The sequence below is a fragment of the Xiphias gladius genome, chromosome 6 (genome assembly GCF_016859285.1).
Source record: "Xiphias gladius isolate SHS-SW01 ecotype Sanya breed wild chromosome 6, ASM1685928v1, whole genome shotgun sequence".
Classification (NCBI taxonomy): domain Eukaryota; kingdom Metazoa; phylum Chordata; class Actinopteri; order Istiophoriformes; family Xiphiidae; genus Xiphias; species Xiphias gladius.
This window is the reverse complement of record NC_053405.1, coordinates 8,762,628-8,775,660: the sequence shown is the minus strand read 5'-3', so window position 1 is coordinate 8,775,660 and position 13,033 is coordinate 8,762,628. Positions and strand designations below refer to the sequence as shown.

The following is a 13,033-nucleotide window of genomic DNA, read 5'->3' as shown; positions in this document are numbered from 1 at the left end:
ACATATTTTTGTTTTGCCAGTTTAAAATGTTGAACAAAGGGGCTCTGCAGTTCAGTTGTGTGTCTGCGAGCATCACGGAGGCTTCTCGTTTTAAGGCAGTGAGTTTACCGGAAGTGTGCGTGAGGAATTTGGGTGAGCTGTGTGTGTGTGGGTGAGCAGAGGCTTTCTGTGAGGAACGCACAACATATCTTGTTACTCAGGAGTTGGTGTGATACAAGTCAGCGATGAGTAAGAAAGACCAAGGCACACTGTGCCCTCTGGGTGGAAGTTATTTTGTATGAATGTATATGTACATTCACACGGATTTGTGTGCATTTTTTATATATAGGACTGTGTGTTTTGATGTGTATGTGTATATTATCTGCTTCTGCATTCTGGCAGAGAGGAGTCAGCTCCAGCACGGTAGAAAGGCCTATGATGTGTCATCTCCAATATTGGCTATTTGTGTGTATTTGAGTGTGTGTGGGAGTGCCCTACATACATACACACTCCCTAGTGGGTCCACCGGACACCTCTTAGTACAAGTCAACCTAGCACAGACCAGAATGGCATATTGCAATCTAACACAACACTACAAACAGTTTTTTTAATGGTCATTTTTGAACTATTTTTTTCAACTTTTTTTGAGATAAAACCATTCATCTATTGAATCTAAAGAAAAATAAGAAAAATTGATCATTTATTGCAGCCTTGAATGGTAAGAATTCACAGGTATCAATGGTTAGAGTGGCATGCCATCTCAAAACCATCTAATCCCATGAGTACTCACATGACTCCCCCAACAGTGACCGATTCATTGAGCTCAGCTTTTGGGAGGAGCTCAGTCTTATCCATCTAATGAAATTACAGTACAAATTGAGCTGAAATCTGCTAACAGAATGCTGTCTGCTGCTAGGATTACCCATCCACTCCCTCCCATTACACACAGATGCAAGTACACACTTGCGCATATTTTACACCATAATAGAAGATTCCCACTGTGTTAGTGATTCTCTTTCTTTTCCCCCTCTGACTCAGGAAGTGTGGTTAATCTGTGGGTTGTGCTTAGTCGTACTTGGGTCCGTGGCCTGTAGTGGGCTAAGACACCTGTAAAAACTGTGAGAACAGGAATACCACTATGACCATGAGACATTTCTGAGCCTTACTATGACAACATACAGTGTACTTCCCACATCATGACTTTGAGTGTGCCTCATGACCAACTATAATATGTTGAGAGGCAGATTCATTGCTCCTGCTACTCTGAGGAGATGTCTGATACAGAAGATCTTCAAAAACTGCACCCCTATTTTAAGATGCCTCATTAATTATTGGTCCAGTATTAAATGTGTCATTTGGAGGCCTATCCAGGCTACTACCTGCTTGTCTCAGCACGCACACGCACACACACACACACACACACACACACAAACACACAACCTATAGTAGCAATATTCTCGTAGATTTCGAGCCAAACTTGAGTGAGCCAGTAAGCAAGTGTAGGCAAGTTGTTTCTTTTTTCCGACTCTAATTCAGCAATAAGCTATTGAGTTTTTCCTGTGTGAGTTGTCAGACACAACTTTGTGTGATTTTCTGTTCCGAACCTTAGCTTTAAGCATACGAGTCACTTAGCACAGTGCCTTCTTTACAGGGGTCATTTACCAGTTAAACAGACCTTCCAAATTAAATTAAAATAGTTATTACAATTTTCTGTTTTAAGTATTCAAAGATGCTATCAGGCTGTATAGAACTTATGTCTGCACTATTTCTGTTGTCTTTAAAATACTCCTTTGAAACTCCCTACAGTGAGTTCATCTGGCTCCATTCTGTCATCTCAGCCTGGTTGTCCAAGCAAAGACCGGTACTCTTGGGAGCGGCCTAATTTAAACTCCTCCACTGTTTATAGATATAAGCTGATTGTATAGCAAGTTTCGGCTCTGTTTATTTAGGCTTGGGCCCTGTGTGGAAATGGTAATTGGTGTGAGTAAGAGGGACATATTCGACTGGTGTTGACATCCTGGAGACCATTAGAGAGACCACAGACCAGATCAGCACAGTATCAGAGGGATGAGCTCATCTTTTCCATCCACTGTTCTGAGGCCGGAGGGGAGTACTGGGGTTTCAGAGGGGGCTTATGACAGGGGATTGACTCTGGACTGAGAATAGTCCAGGTCAGAGAATGGACCATACTGACAGTGCTTGTCATTTAACTTGTGCTACAGATCACGGAGGCAGTGGGAAATGTAGTCGAACAAGACTATAATTTCAAGTTTCAAATCTCTACAAGTTGATTTTCATTTTGCACTGAACTGACCACTTTTAACTGTGCCTTTTGAGTGACTGGTACAAAGTATGACTGACCAACTACAACACTTGCTAACTAGCACATTAACTGAACACCGACTGATTGATCCCCTCACCTGGCACCTAAAACAGAACACAGCGTGATACAGTTCCTTCCACGTTAACGCCCATCTCTCACTATAAAAACATACTCTAAAGCTATGAATCAAAATAATACCCCCAGTGGCACCAGACTAAACAAGCCTATTCCACCAATGAGCTGGCAGTAAGCCTCCTCAGCATCATCAAGTAATTAGACGGTGAGTGCTAATTATACAGAGAGACTTGCCGCTTCATGTTTTGTGTATGTGTTTCTGTGTGTGTGTCTGGCCCTCTGGGCAGGGCCGCAAGTGGGGTATTGACAGAACAGTGTGTCTACCTGGCAGTACTAACAGACAGAGAGCATCATGACTGGCTGGATGGCACGTAGGCACTCGACATGGCACCCTGCCACCGCCACGCCTTATCGCCCTGCATGCCTTCCCCTGTCGCTGAGTGGAATGTTGTTTTGGTTTGACTGCACTCACTGCAGCCTAATCGGTGGGTGGGTGTTTGTCTGTGTACATTTAATGACTGCTGCCTAATCATCATCCCTCATCAGGGCACTTTGGGGGTGGGGAGAGATGGAGTGGGGTGGAGGTTTGCAGGGATGTTGCTTCAGCCGCATGCAGGAAATGGCACAAGGCCTTGGGACATGAGACGTGACAGTTGCAACATGAGCCCCGGGAAGTCCAAGTATGGAGATGATGTGTATTGAGAGGCATTGTATCAGTAAAGGGTCTGTGTTGACATAACTCATGCTTAGGGAAGAGTGCTCCGGGTTAAAAGTGACAAGAGTGTCACGTGTAACGGTACATTTAGTTAACAAAGGAAACTATATGTGATCAATGCAAATACATAGATACATACATACCTATGGAAATCAAAGTAATGACATTAATGTATCCATTTTGTTTAGACATACATCTCAAACTCTCATATAATACTTTGTTCAAGTGAGATCATTTACGCTTTATTAGACTGTGTACAGTGAAAGGTGACAAAAGATAAAAAAGAGCATGAATGAATACACATTAGTGTTTGCCGGTATGTCACTGTTGGCTAGCTGTGAGTGCACCTGATGATTTAATGGGAGGAGAAAAGTTGCCCTTTCTTGCTTTCTGTTGGCTTGGCTCACATCACCACCACTGGGCTTTCACTGCTCCACAGTGCCCTGCTCCTGTAGCACTGAATTAGGGTCATCATCCTGCTCACCTCATTACATGTGCAAGACATAGGATCTCATTGAATTGGTTTGGGTTTTGGTTTTTTTGTTTGTTTGTTTTTTTTTAAATTAAAAAGGTGATTCAAGCTTCACATCCAGGCATACTATATGGTATCTCTCTCTCTCTCTTTTGTTTAACTTGTGCTGTTGAGGCCTGCAGCCAGCCTTTTTATGTCTGAGCAGCCATTAGCTGATGACACACATAAGGGTAAAATGACTAATCTTTTAATTATTCTAATGATTTATTCTTTAGTCTTCTAACTGTAAGTAAATGCAAAGGCCCATCCTATGTTCCTTGAGCCAAACTTGATGTATCCGATTGTTTATTTTGTCTGATCAGTCACGAAATCGTAAGGTAAGTAATTACCATGATATGAAACACAGAAAAACAGCAAATCTTCACATTTGAGAATTTCTGATCATTTATTAATCAGGTATCACAATTGCCACATATTTATTTTTTGTTGATTGTCTAATCTATTAACTGACTAAAATCAGCACTAACAGTTACTGGTGCAAAGGGAAGAGCTCAATTGTGGATGGAACTAGAACACCTTTGATGAATGATCAGCAATTCAGGGACCTGAAGTGGCATCACCATACCTCATCCCTATCTCCCAATGGTTCTTTACTTGCCAAATTATAAAGGCAGTCATCATCCACAGCTGCTAAATGCAGCTTTCCCTTCTTAACTGTATTCATACAGTAACAGAGTGATGACCCATTTGAATTTGTCATGTGGTTTTTGCTGGTGGTGAAAACAGTTTTAGACCTGCAAACAGATGCAGAGAGCTGTCACTGAAAAATAGCCAGACTAGAGCAACACTGCACCCTACAGGCGAACGGCACGAGCAAAGTTGGAGAGAAAGTAGGTCACAGGGAGGGAGGAAGAGGGAGCATGTTGGTGGGCGTAGGGGTGGAGGGTAAATAGAGACAGATGCATGGCAGAGGGTGAGAGAGAGGGAATAAGAGAGGTAGATGGGGTGGGGATAGAGAACAAGAGTTGCTTTTTCTTTTGCATCTTCTGCTTTTGAAATAACAGGCTCACTTTATACAAAAGTTTCTGCCATCTGGAAGTTATATGGAATGCGCCAGAAATTAGAGCATCCTAGCCCATAGTCTCTGTCTGAATAGTAAGTGCTGTCTCTCTAAATGCCAAAGAGACTGCTCTGCTCTCAGGACAGACTGTTTTACTGAGATAAGGACTGGGTCTGAATGTGTAGCACTGTGCTTGAATGTGACAGTGAAATGAAATGTCATTGTTGCTGCAGGTATCAAGCTTATAGTTTAACGCTAAGTTATTTCAGTCAACCTGTACCACCAGGGACTGTCATAGCTAACAGTGGCATTAGTATTGCAGTGAACCAGCCTGAATGTGATTGTGTAGATGCTGTATCTGGATACTCAAAAATAGACCATGGTTTCTACCTGGATCTCTCTTTTCACTGTGATAAATGAATGTGTATGTCTTTGTGATACTGCTGACACCTGTGATAAACTTTATTTTTTACTGTCTGCGTGCTGTCCTTGAAAAAGGAAATTGAGAGCAGCTGTAGATGCTGGGATGGATCGGGGATGGAGGGGTTGGAGAGGCCCAGCATACGGCAGGGAAAAGCAATGTGTTAAACTGAACAACAGGTGGCGCCAACAGCTTGTGTCATTTTTGGGTTCTTGTTGTAAAGTAAAACCATTTTGATCCAGTTTACCTGTAACTGCCAGTGCCAAATGTCATATTTTGCTGTCTAATTATTAGTGTACTACCTTACATTAAAAAAAAAAAAAATCACACAGAGTATAGTCTTAGTTTGACTTTTCTTCCAAAATATACTAACATCCAATTATTCAAGGGGTTTTTCACATATCTTCCAGCAAAGTGCAACTGAATGAGGTGCTTCTTAGATTCAGGAGAGCAAACTTCAGAGGTGACAAAAGACTTGTATATTGATTAATTTGCAGACTGTAATAGGATAAACAAACAATTTCAAAACTACTTTGTCTTCATCAGGGCCATAAAAATGGAAAAATTTTAACTTGTGAATGTTTCTTTACAAATGTTTCACTGTGGTCTTATACATTTAGTAGGCTATGATTGTTTTGACCTCTTTGAAATTGGCAAGGACTGCTCCTTCATATCCAGAAGGACTTGCTAGAACCAAATACCTGAAGTTAAATGTCAGTAATCAGTAATGTAGAACACAAATATACAGTATAGCCTTGCTTATCCTGACCCATCATCTAGCGACACTTTCGGACTGTTGAAAACTTTTACAAAATTTAAAATCTGTAACATGTATATGTACGGTCTTAAACATTTGTCCTTGGTCAGTACTGCCGAATTTTTATATGATTAGGTAAAAGCATTTAAGATGTGCGTAAGTGTGTGTCTGAGTATACTGCACTAAGGGATATGTTGACCTTCACTGCCTAACTTGTCGGGAGCCTACTGTGCCACATTACTATTCTCCACAAGTTGTGTGTGTGTGTGTGTGTGTGTGTGTGTGTGTGTGTGTGTGTGTGTGTGTGTGTGTGTAGTCATGTGTATACCTTTGCCTATGCGCTTGCGGTTCTTAATTTATGTACTGGTATCTGCATTAGTGTACGTGCATGTCCTCTGAGCAGCTCAGTCAGGCAGCATCCTTAGTCACTTCTCACCTCCGTCTCCCTCTTCTCTTTTCCAGCGGACCATCTTTATCTCTTCTTCTCCCTTCTCATCCGTCTGTCTGGCTGAGGTGAGAGCAAGGGGGTCCATGGAGAGAGCTGTAAATGGCTGAGGAGCTGTGTACCGGTTGGTTTCGCATTGTTGCAGGTACAGTAGGTAAAACACTTTTTTTCTTTTTGTTTTTGCATTTATATCCTCAGGGTATTCTAGATGATCTGATCTCTGTGGTGAAATGGGTTGTGTGTCTCTTGTAAGTCTATGGGCTTTTACTGTAGTAGTAAGTGTGTGTGCTTGTGGCTGTGTGTAGCCATTCACCTTCACTCTTTCTGTTGACCATACTGATATGTTATGTTATTGCCATAACATGAAGATATGGGCCGTTTGTGTGCTTATGTGCATTTGTGTGTGCACTGTGTTTGCATCTCCACTGTGCAGTGTGTCCTAACAAAAGGTGCATCAGGAAATACTGTGGCAGTGTCATTTAGAAAGAAAAAGAGAAAATGGCAGACAGAGGTAGTAAGGGAGGAAGGACAAGATAAGCTAGAAAGAGAAGATGAAGGATTTTTTTATTTCCATGGATTTCAAACACACATCATTCACTTCCTTAAAGCTGCACGCTCTTTCTACCCTCTCTAGATCTCCTCTACTAGCCATGCACAGCCCTCGTTTTTTCTTTCATTTGGCTCCATATCTCTCAGACTTTAGAAATATGTTCCATACCAAAGCTGAACATTCAAAATCAACATGAGTATGCCAGTGAGATCACATGTTAAATCAACTGGCCTTTGGATCTTAGCCTAGGTTGTTTTTGTTTATCTAATATCATTAAATCATCAATGTTGATTTTCACTAAGTGAGTTGTAGTTTTTAAGCTCCTGCTTCAAACTTCAGAGGTTAATAGTGTCACATGACGTGTGTGTCAGATGGCTTGCTGAAGGGCACAAGAACAGCATTAACAGCTAGAGTTTTGGCTGTGGCTGCAGTGTTTTAATGCTGTTTTAAGTGCTGTAGTTCAAAATTGAAGTAACCTACTGAGTCATACTAAACCTGTTTTGCATCTTGGTTTTATTTTTCATAATTTAATGAATTGACTGACTGATTGGCAGCTGATAATTATCAATTTGCGAGTATGGAAGTACTGAAATCAATGATGTTAACAACCAACTGACCTAGAAACCAGTATCACATACATTGGAGAACAATGGAAAGTTTTTAAAAAATGTTAAATGTTAATTATACCATGCATGTAATTGGGGAAAGTTTTCTGGAGATGTTTTACTTAAAGAAATGAATATACTGTCATATTAATAAAAACATCAAAATGATTAAAACCTCTTTTACCAAACCATTAAAATCTGAATGTGCATCCTTTTGTCTAAAAAAAACAAACAAACAAACAAAAAAAAAAAACTGGTCAAAATATGTTCCCAACAGGATACCAACTTATTTTGGACATGCCAATCTTGAAATCAATCTTGAATTGATTTCTCTCCCACTATACTGTACCTTTTTGTGCTTAGCTCCTTATTAAACATAAAATCAAGGAATAGCAATAGCTTAATGTAGCTTATTGAGATTATTTAAAATTATATTTTTAATGTCATTTAATTCTGATTTATTTTTAATGTTGTATCTTTATGTATATGTATTAAAATCTCTCTCCAAAATTCCCTAAACAAATTTCAAAGCCTTTTAATTCAGGAAAAAAAAAACCAATTTGACATGACAATATCATGTCAAATGCCTTCATGATGCCATATGTTCAGTTTTCTCCTCAAATTTGCATTTGCTTAAGATGCTTTCACATAAAACAGTATACAGTCAAAAATATGATTGACTTTTGCACTTTGGACATAGTCGGCATGCATACAGTATGAAAAGGATGTATACAATTTTGTAGTTGGGGAAAAAATAGAAAAACTGCTCATCAGGATGGTGATAAATGACATCTTTATCTTGTTTGTTGTGCTGAAAATGCCCATCTACCGTAGCATAGATAGTAGATGTGATTGTTTTTTCCTCTCCATAGTAAATGACACAGCTGTGTGTCTTTATTTAGGCTACTTCACTCCTGCAGCTCCAAAACAGAGCTTATAGGGCATTAGGCTTTATTTAGCAAATCCCCCTCCCTTCCTCCTCCTTTATTCTACACTCCTCCACTAGCTGGCATGGCAGCATTAGTCAGCTGTATAATCACTATACATACCTCTATATTTGTACACTTAAAGGGCCAAAAATCAGCATAGTTGTCACAGGCTTGCCCAGTACAGTTTATTGAAAGTATTACAATAAAACGTATTACCAAATTTCCACAATGTTTTAACCTCCCCAGCAGGGAGGCCACAACACCAGCACAGTAGCAATTATTGCTCATGATTCTCAGTGAACACTAGATGGCAGTGCAGGGGAAGATGCTGGTTGTCTTGAAGCCAAGGGAACTGAGCAGGAGTGAGACTAGGAATAATGTAGAGGAAAATGGGAGAGAGAGATAGAGAGAGAATGGGATGTAGAGAAGTAGAGATGTAGAGAAACAAGAAAAGATGAGGTAGTTGTGAAGACATAAGAAGAGGAGGTAGCAGGAACATTTAAAAACGGGGAGAGGGCAAAAAAGTCACTAAGCCCAGCTTTGAAATGAGGGGGTGAAGGAAGAACAAGGGGGAAGGGGGCTAAAGCAAGGGGCAGGGTTTGAGGGTGGGGACCCCCTACTTGGGAACATCTGCTGGGTGTTAAGACGGAGGAACTGGGCAAGGAAAGACAGAGGGATGAAAGGAGGGAGGAGGCAAGTGACTGAATGAGCAACATAGAGGCAGCTTGACAAAAAATAACTGGGTGATAACAAGAAAAAGTGGTAAATCAGTAAAAGAAATCATGACTTCGGAGTTCAGTGGCCTTGAAAAGGCACATGGCTGGGTCTGGTTAAAGAATTACTGAAGACAGATAGAGAGATGGAAAAAGAGATACTTATTTATCCCTCTTGTGGAAATTAGTTGCCACAGACTATTGGATGCCCCATAAACATGCAGTAAATACAGTGTACTTCCATATACGCACATGTCTGTATACGGTCGTCTACATGAATGCCCATATGCTCTGCCTACCCCTAAGACTGAGTATTTTGATTACGCATTTCTACGTATTGTATGTTGCTTACTAAATCTTTATAAACAACTCAATAAACAACTCTCAGGTAGCGTTTACAGGGAATATAAATTTCTCTTCTGTGGGGTTCTTGGATATGGAATTCCCAAAAAATAACCCCTACGTAAGATTCCCTGACACAAGAACTGTTTCTTTTTTAGAATACAAAACACAGACTTAAGTAATGTATAGACAAATTACACAACATCGGTAAACTGATTGTGTCTTTATGCATTTTGTTAGTTTTTATTTATTTATTTAATTATAAGCATTATTATTTGCATTTATCTATTGTTGCTTTCCTTTTGCTTTTGGTTTTTAAACAGAAAAGGGATATTCACTATGGAATTAAATGTGAATTAGTTAACTGAACTATTTAAAGTAATACATCTTTTGTGGTCATATATGCCTCATGGCTTACTATGTGAGCTACATACTTAATATAAGTAATACTCATACACAATACATACTACTACTGTCGTTACAATGACTACTGCTACTACTGCTACTAATACAGCAACTAAAAATTAAAATAATAACCCTAGCACTATATCCTGACCCATTCCCAGAGTTTTCCAGTATCACTTTAGTCTTTCATTTGTTTGTTGTGGGTTTTTTGTTGTTTTTTTTCTGTTTTTGTACGTTTGCCTAAATGCTAGTCTCCTCTGCTCTTATGTTTTTCCACTAAACATTCACCTCCTCTCTCCGTCTCTCTCTCTCTCTCTCGCCCTCCCCACCATGTCATAGAAAATGAATCAGCACACACACCAACACAAGCACACACTCCTCTCCAGTGGGCTGGTCTGTCATCAAGCCTTCCTTGCAGTTGGTTGCAGCTGTAGCCTGCGTTGCCATGACGTCACGCCGATCGATCCTCTTCCCGGTGCAGTGGGAAAGCACAGAGGCAGAAAAAGACAGCGGTGTGAAACAGGCTGGCAGAGATAGGGGAAGGGGGGAGGGAAGGGGGAGAGGAGGAGAATAAGAGAGAGCAGAGCGAAACCACACCGATATCCCAAGGAGGGCAGGACACAGACGCAGGCACACACAAGCAGCTACTACAGGAATAGTCACTGTGCAGGAGAGTGCAGGACAAATACTTTGTGCGGTGGCGTTTTAACATAGAGTCTCTGTGTGTGAGGGTCGTCCACATGGGTTGTTACATGGCTCACACCTTCACGTTATTCTCTCCACCAACATATAATTAATGTCATTCACCACTGGGCAGGCTCGGCACACTGCACTGACATAAGGTAGGGTGAATGGGAGGGGTGCATGTGTGTGTGTATCTGTCGTTTTTGTGTATTCTCTGTATTTCCTGTGTACATGTGTGTTGGCTTCTTCTGTGCCTCTATTTGGATGTGTAAACATGGGTGTATATAGTGTGTTTGCACAGTTATGTGTCAAGCAAGAGAGGTTACTAATGTAGAGTTCTCTTGGGCCATAGTGTCAGGAGATTCAAGCTTAAGCCATGTGACTCCACAAAACCTCCAGGGATTGGCTGAGGCCACCTGTGACCTCAGCCAACTACCTCCGCCCCTTCTCAACACTCCCACCCCCCTTCCTAAACACACACACACACACACACACACACACACACACACACACACAACCATCCCTGCCTCTCAGTTTCTCCACCTCCCTTCCTCTCTCAACCCTGCCTCTTTTATTTATTTTTTTTCGACCAGTTAGCTTTTCCCCCACCTCTCAGCATCCTCGGCTGAATGTGTAGGTTAGAGCCGCAGTAGCAGCAGCAGCAGCAGCAGCAGCAGCAGCGGTAACAGTAGCAGCATCCATGGCTTAAACCCTGGCTCTCATCGGCAGCTAGCCCTACCCCTCCTCTCTCTCCTCTCTCTCTGCATCTCTCCCTCCTGGGCTAGTTGACAGGCGACGTCTGGGAGTGACAGAGTCTCATAGTTAGCCAGGGCGTTAGCCACAAGCACACGGCTGCTCTGCCGCCCATCAATTCTACTGTCTCTCTGGTAACCGGCGGCCTCTTCTCTATCTCCCTCACCCCATACCTTCTACTTCCATTTCAGGCTCCTTGGAGATAGAGGAATGCAAATCTGCAACCATGATGGAAGGTAAGATGAATATTTTTTTTTTTTATGGTTAAGCTGTTCCCTTTTCAGTTGTAATTCAGGGTAATCCTCCTTTATGTCCTTGTCCTATAGCGGTTCATCTGCTGGAAAGCGTGTATGTGTGTGTGCGTGTTTGGGAGGTTCAAATGTCATAAGCTGCCCTGCTATTTTGAGTACATACATTCCGGTGACTTGCATGTTATTCTTAGGAAAAGGGCACAGCCACTGAATGTCTATCCACGGAGGCACAATGGCGAGGCTAATTGAACCGTGTGTACCTTTTGTGAGTGTGTCTGTGTGTGTTTGTGTGTATATGTCTGAGTACCCCCCCTCTTCTCCCGCTTCCCATCGTAAAGGATTATTTGGATTTATTGTGCAGGAGGGCTTATGTGCCCAGCTGGCTCACTTGTATAAATTCTCTTTGTATGGTGTACTCTGAGACACATGAACACACACACACACACACACACGCGCACATACATACACACATACATGCTTTCAGTGAGGTATGACTCTGCCGTGTATCTGCTCACACTACATTGCCATTTTACCCAGCACTCGGGTGTGGATTGTATGTCTGTTCGGATGGGTTCATGTGTACTTTCGTACCCACCCATCGTTGGACTGATCCATCTCTGTTTGGTTGAGTGTAGTGAGGAAAAAGAGAGTTGATGATTGTTTTAGTATCATGTCCCTTTAATTGATGACGTCATCAGGGGGGGAAGGCCAGTGATGAAGGGATGAATCCCTACAGCTCTGGAGCTGGCACGCAAAAGGCTCCATCCATCCATCTATTTCAAACTGTATCTCTTGTTTCTTACTTTTCATATTGTTCAAGCATCTTATATTTAACTACCAATGATTTTCTTTACCGGTAAAGAGCAAACCCATGTTGACTTTCTTGAATCAGCCTTGAATTATGTAAGCTTTCATAGTCAACGACACACAGGCAAGATTTTGAGGCAGTGAACATAGGTAAATATAGGTTAAAAAAAAAATATATATATATATATATATATATATATATATATATATATGCTTACAATGTTAAACCCTGCAGTTAATTCCTCCTTTCTTTACATTTTCTTTGGATATTTTTTGTTCATGTTTCAAAAAAGCTGGATGGTGTTGTCATTCAAACCTGTTTATTCCGGTGCATTTAGTAAATTAAGTCAATGTCAGTGTGTCCGCAACAAAGGAAGAATCTCATTAGCTGGTTGTCTGGTTGTGTTTGTGTGTCTGTGTTTTGTCTATCAGTGTTTGGACATGAATGATGTTATTGCTGCCTCTTCACATGTTATGGTTTCTCATTGGTTTCGCACCAGAGAATAAATTATGCTGTTTTAATAGTGGCCAGTTCTTTTAGAATTAGGAATGGATTTGTACTGTGGACTGGTGCCATGAAATGTCATGAAAATAATCAAAAAATCAGATACTAATCCAGTAATTCAAACTTTATTTTTCAAGAGAAACAGATTTTGTTTGCAGAAAGGGTAAAATTGTAAAGCACTGAAAAGTCCAGTAAAACAAATAAAGAATTAACAACAAAATGAAGAAAAACACTAAATACTG

The 13,033-nt window shown here is 41.0% G+C and overlaps 1 protein-coding gene across 14 annotated transcripts in view; it reads left to right on the top strand.

The window, feature by feature from the left end:
* sgip1a (SH3GL interacting endocytic adaptor 1a) overlaps positions 1-13,033 on the top strand; it is an 83,191-nt gene that overhangs the window by 4,952 nt on the left and 65,206 nt on the right. For 12 of the 14 annotated variants that reach the window (XR_005707557.1, XM_040128130.1, XM_040128125.1 and 9 more), the window contains exons 3-4: positions 6,265-6,401; positions 11,420-11,464. Coding sequence is in view for 13 of the 14 variants with exons in the window: in XM_040128130.1 (XP_039984064.1) it covers positions 6,350-6,401; positions 11,420-11,464 (97 nt within the window). In the remaining variant the exon portion in view is untranslated. Of the gene's footprint in view, positions 1-6,264; positions 6,402-10,371; positions 10,634-11,419; positions 11,465-13,033 lie in introns of those variants that run through there. The other 2 variants (XM_040128126.1, XM_040128132.1) reach the window with 2 other exon arrangements.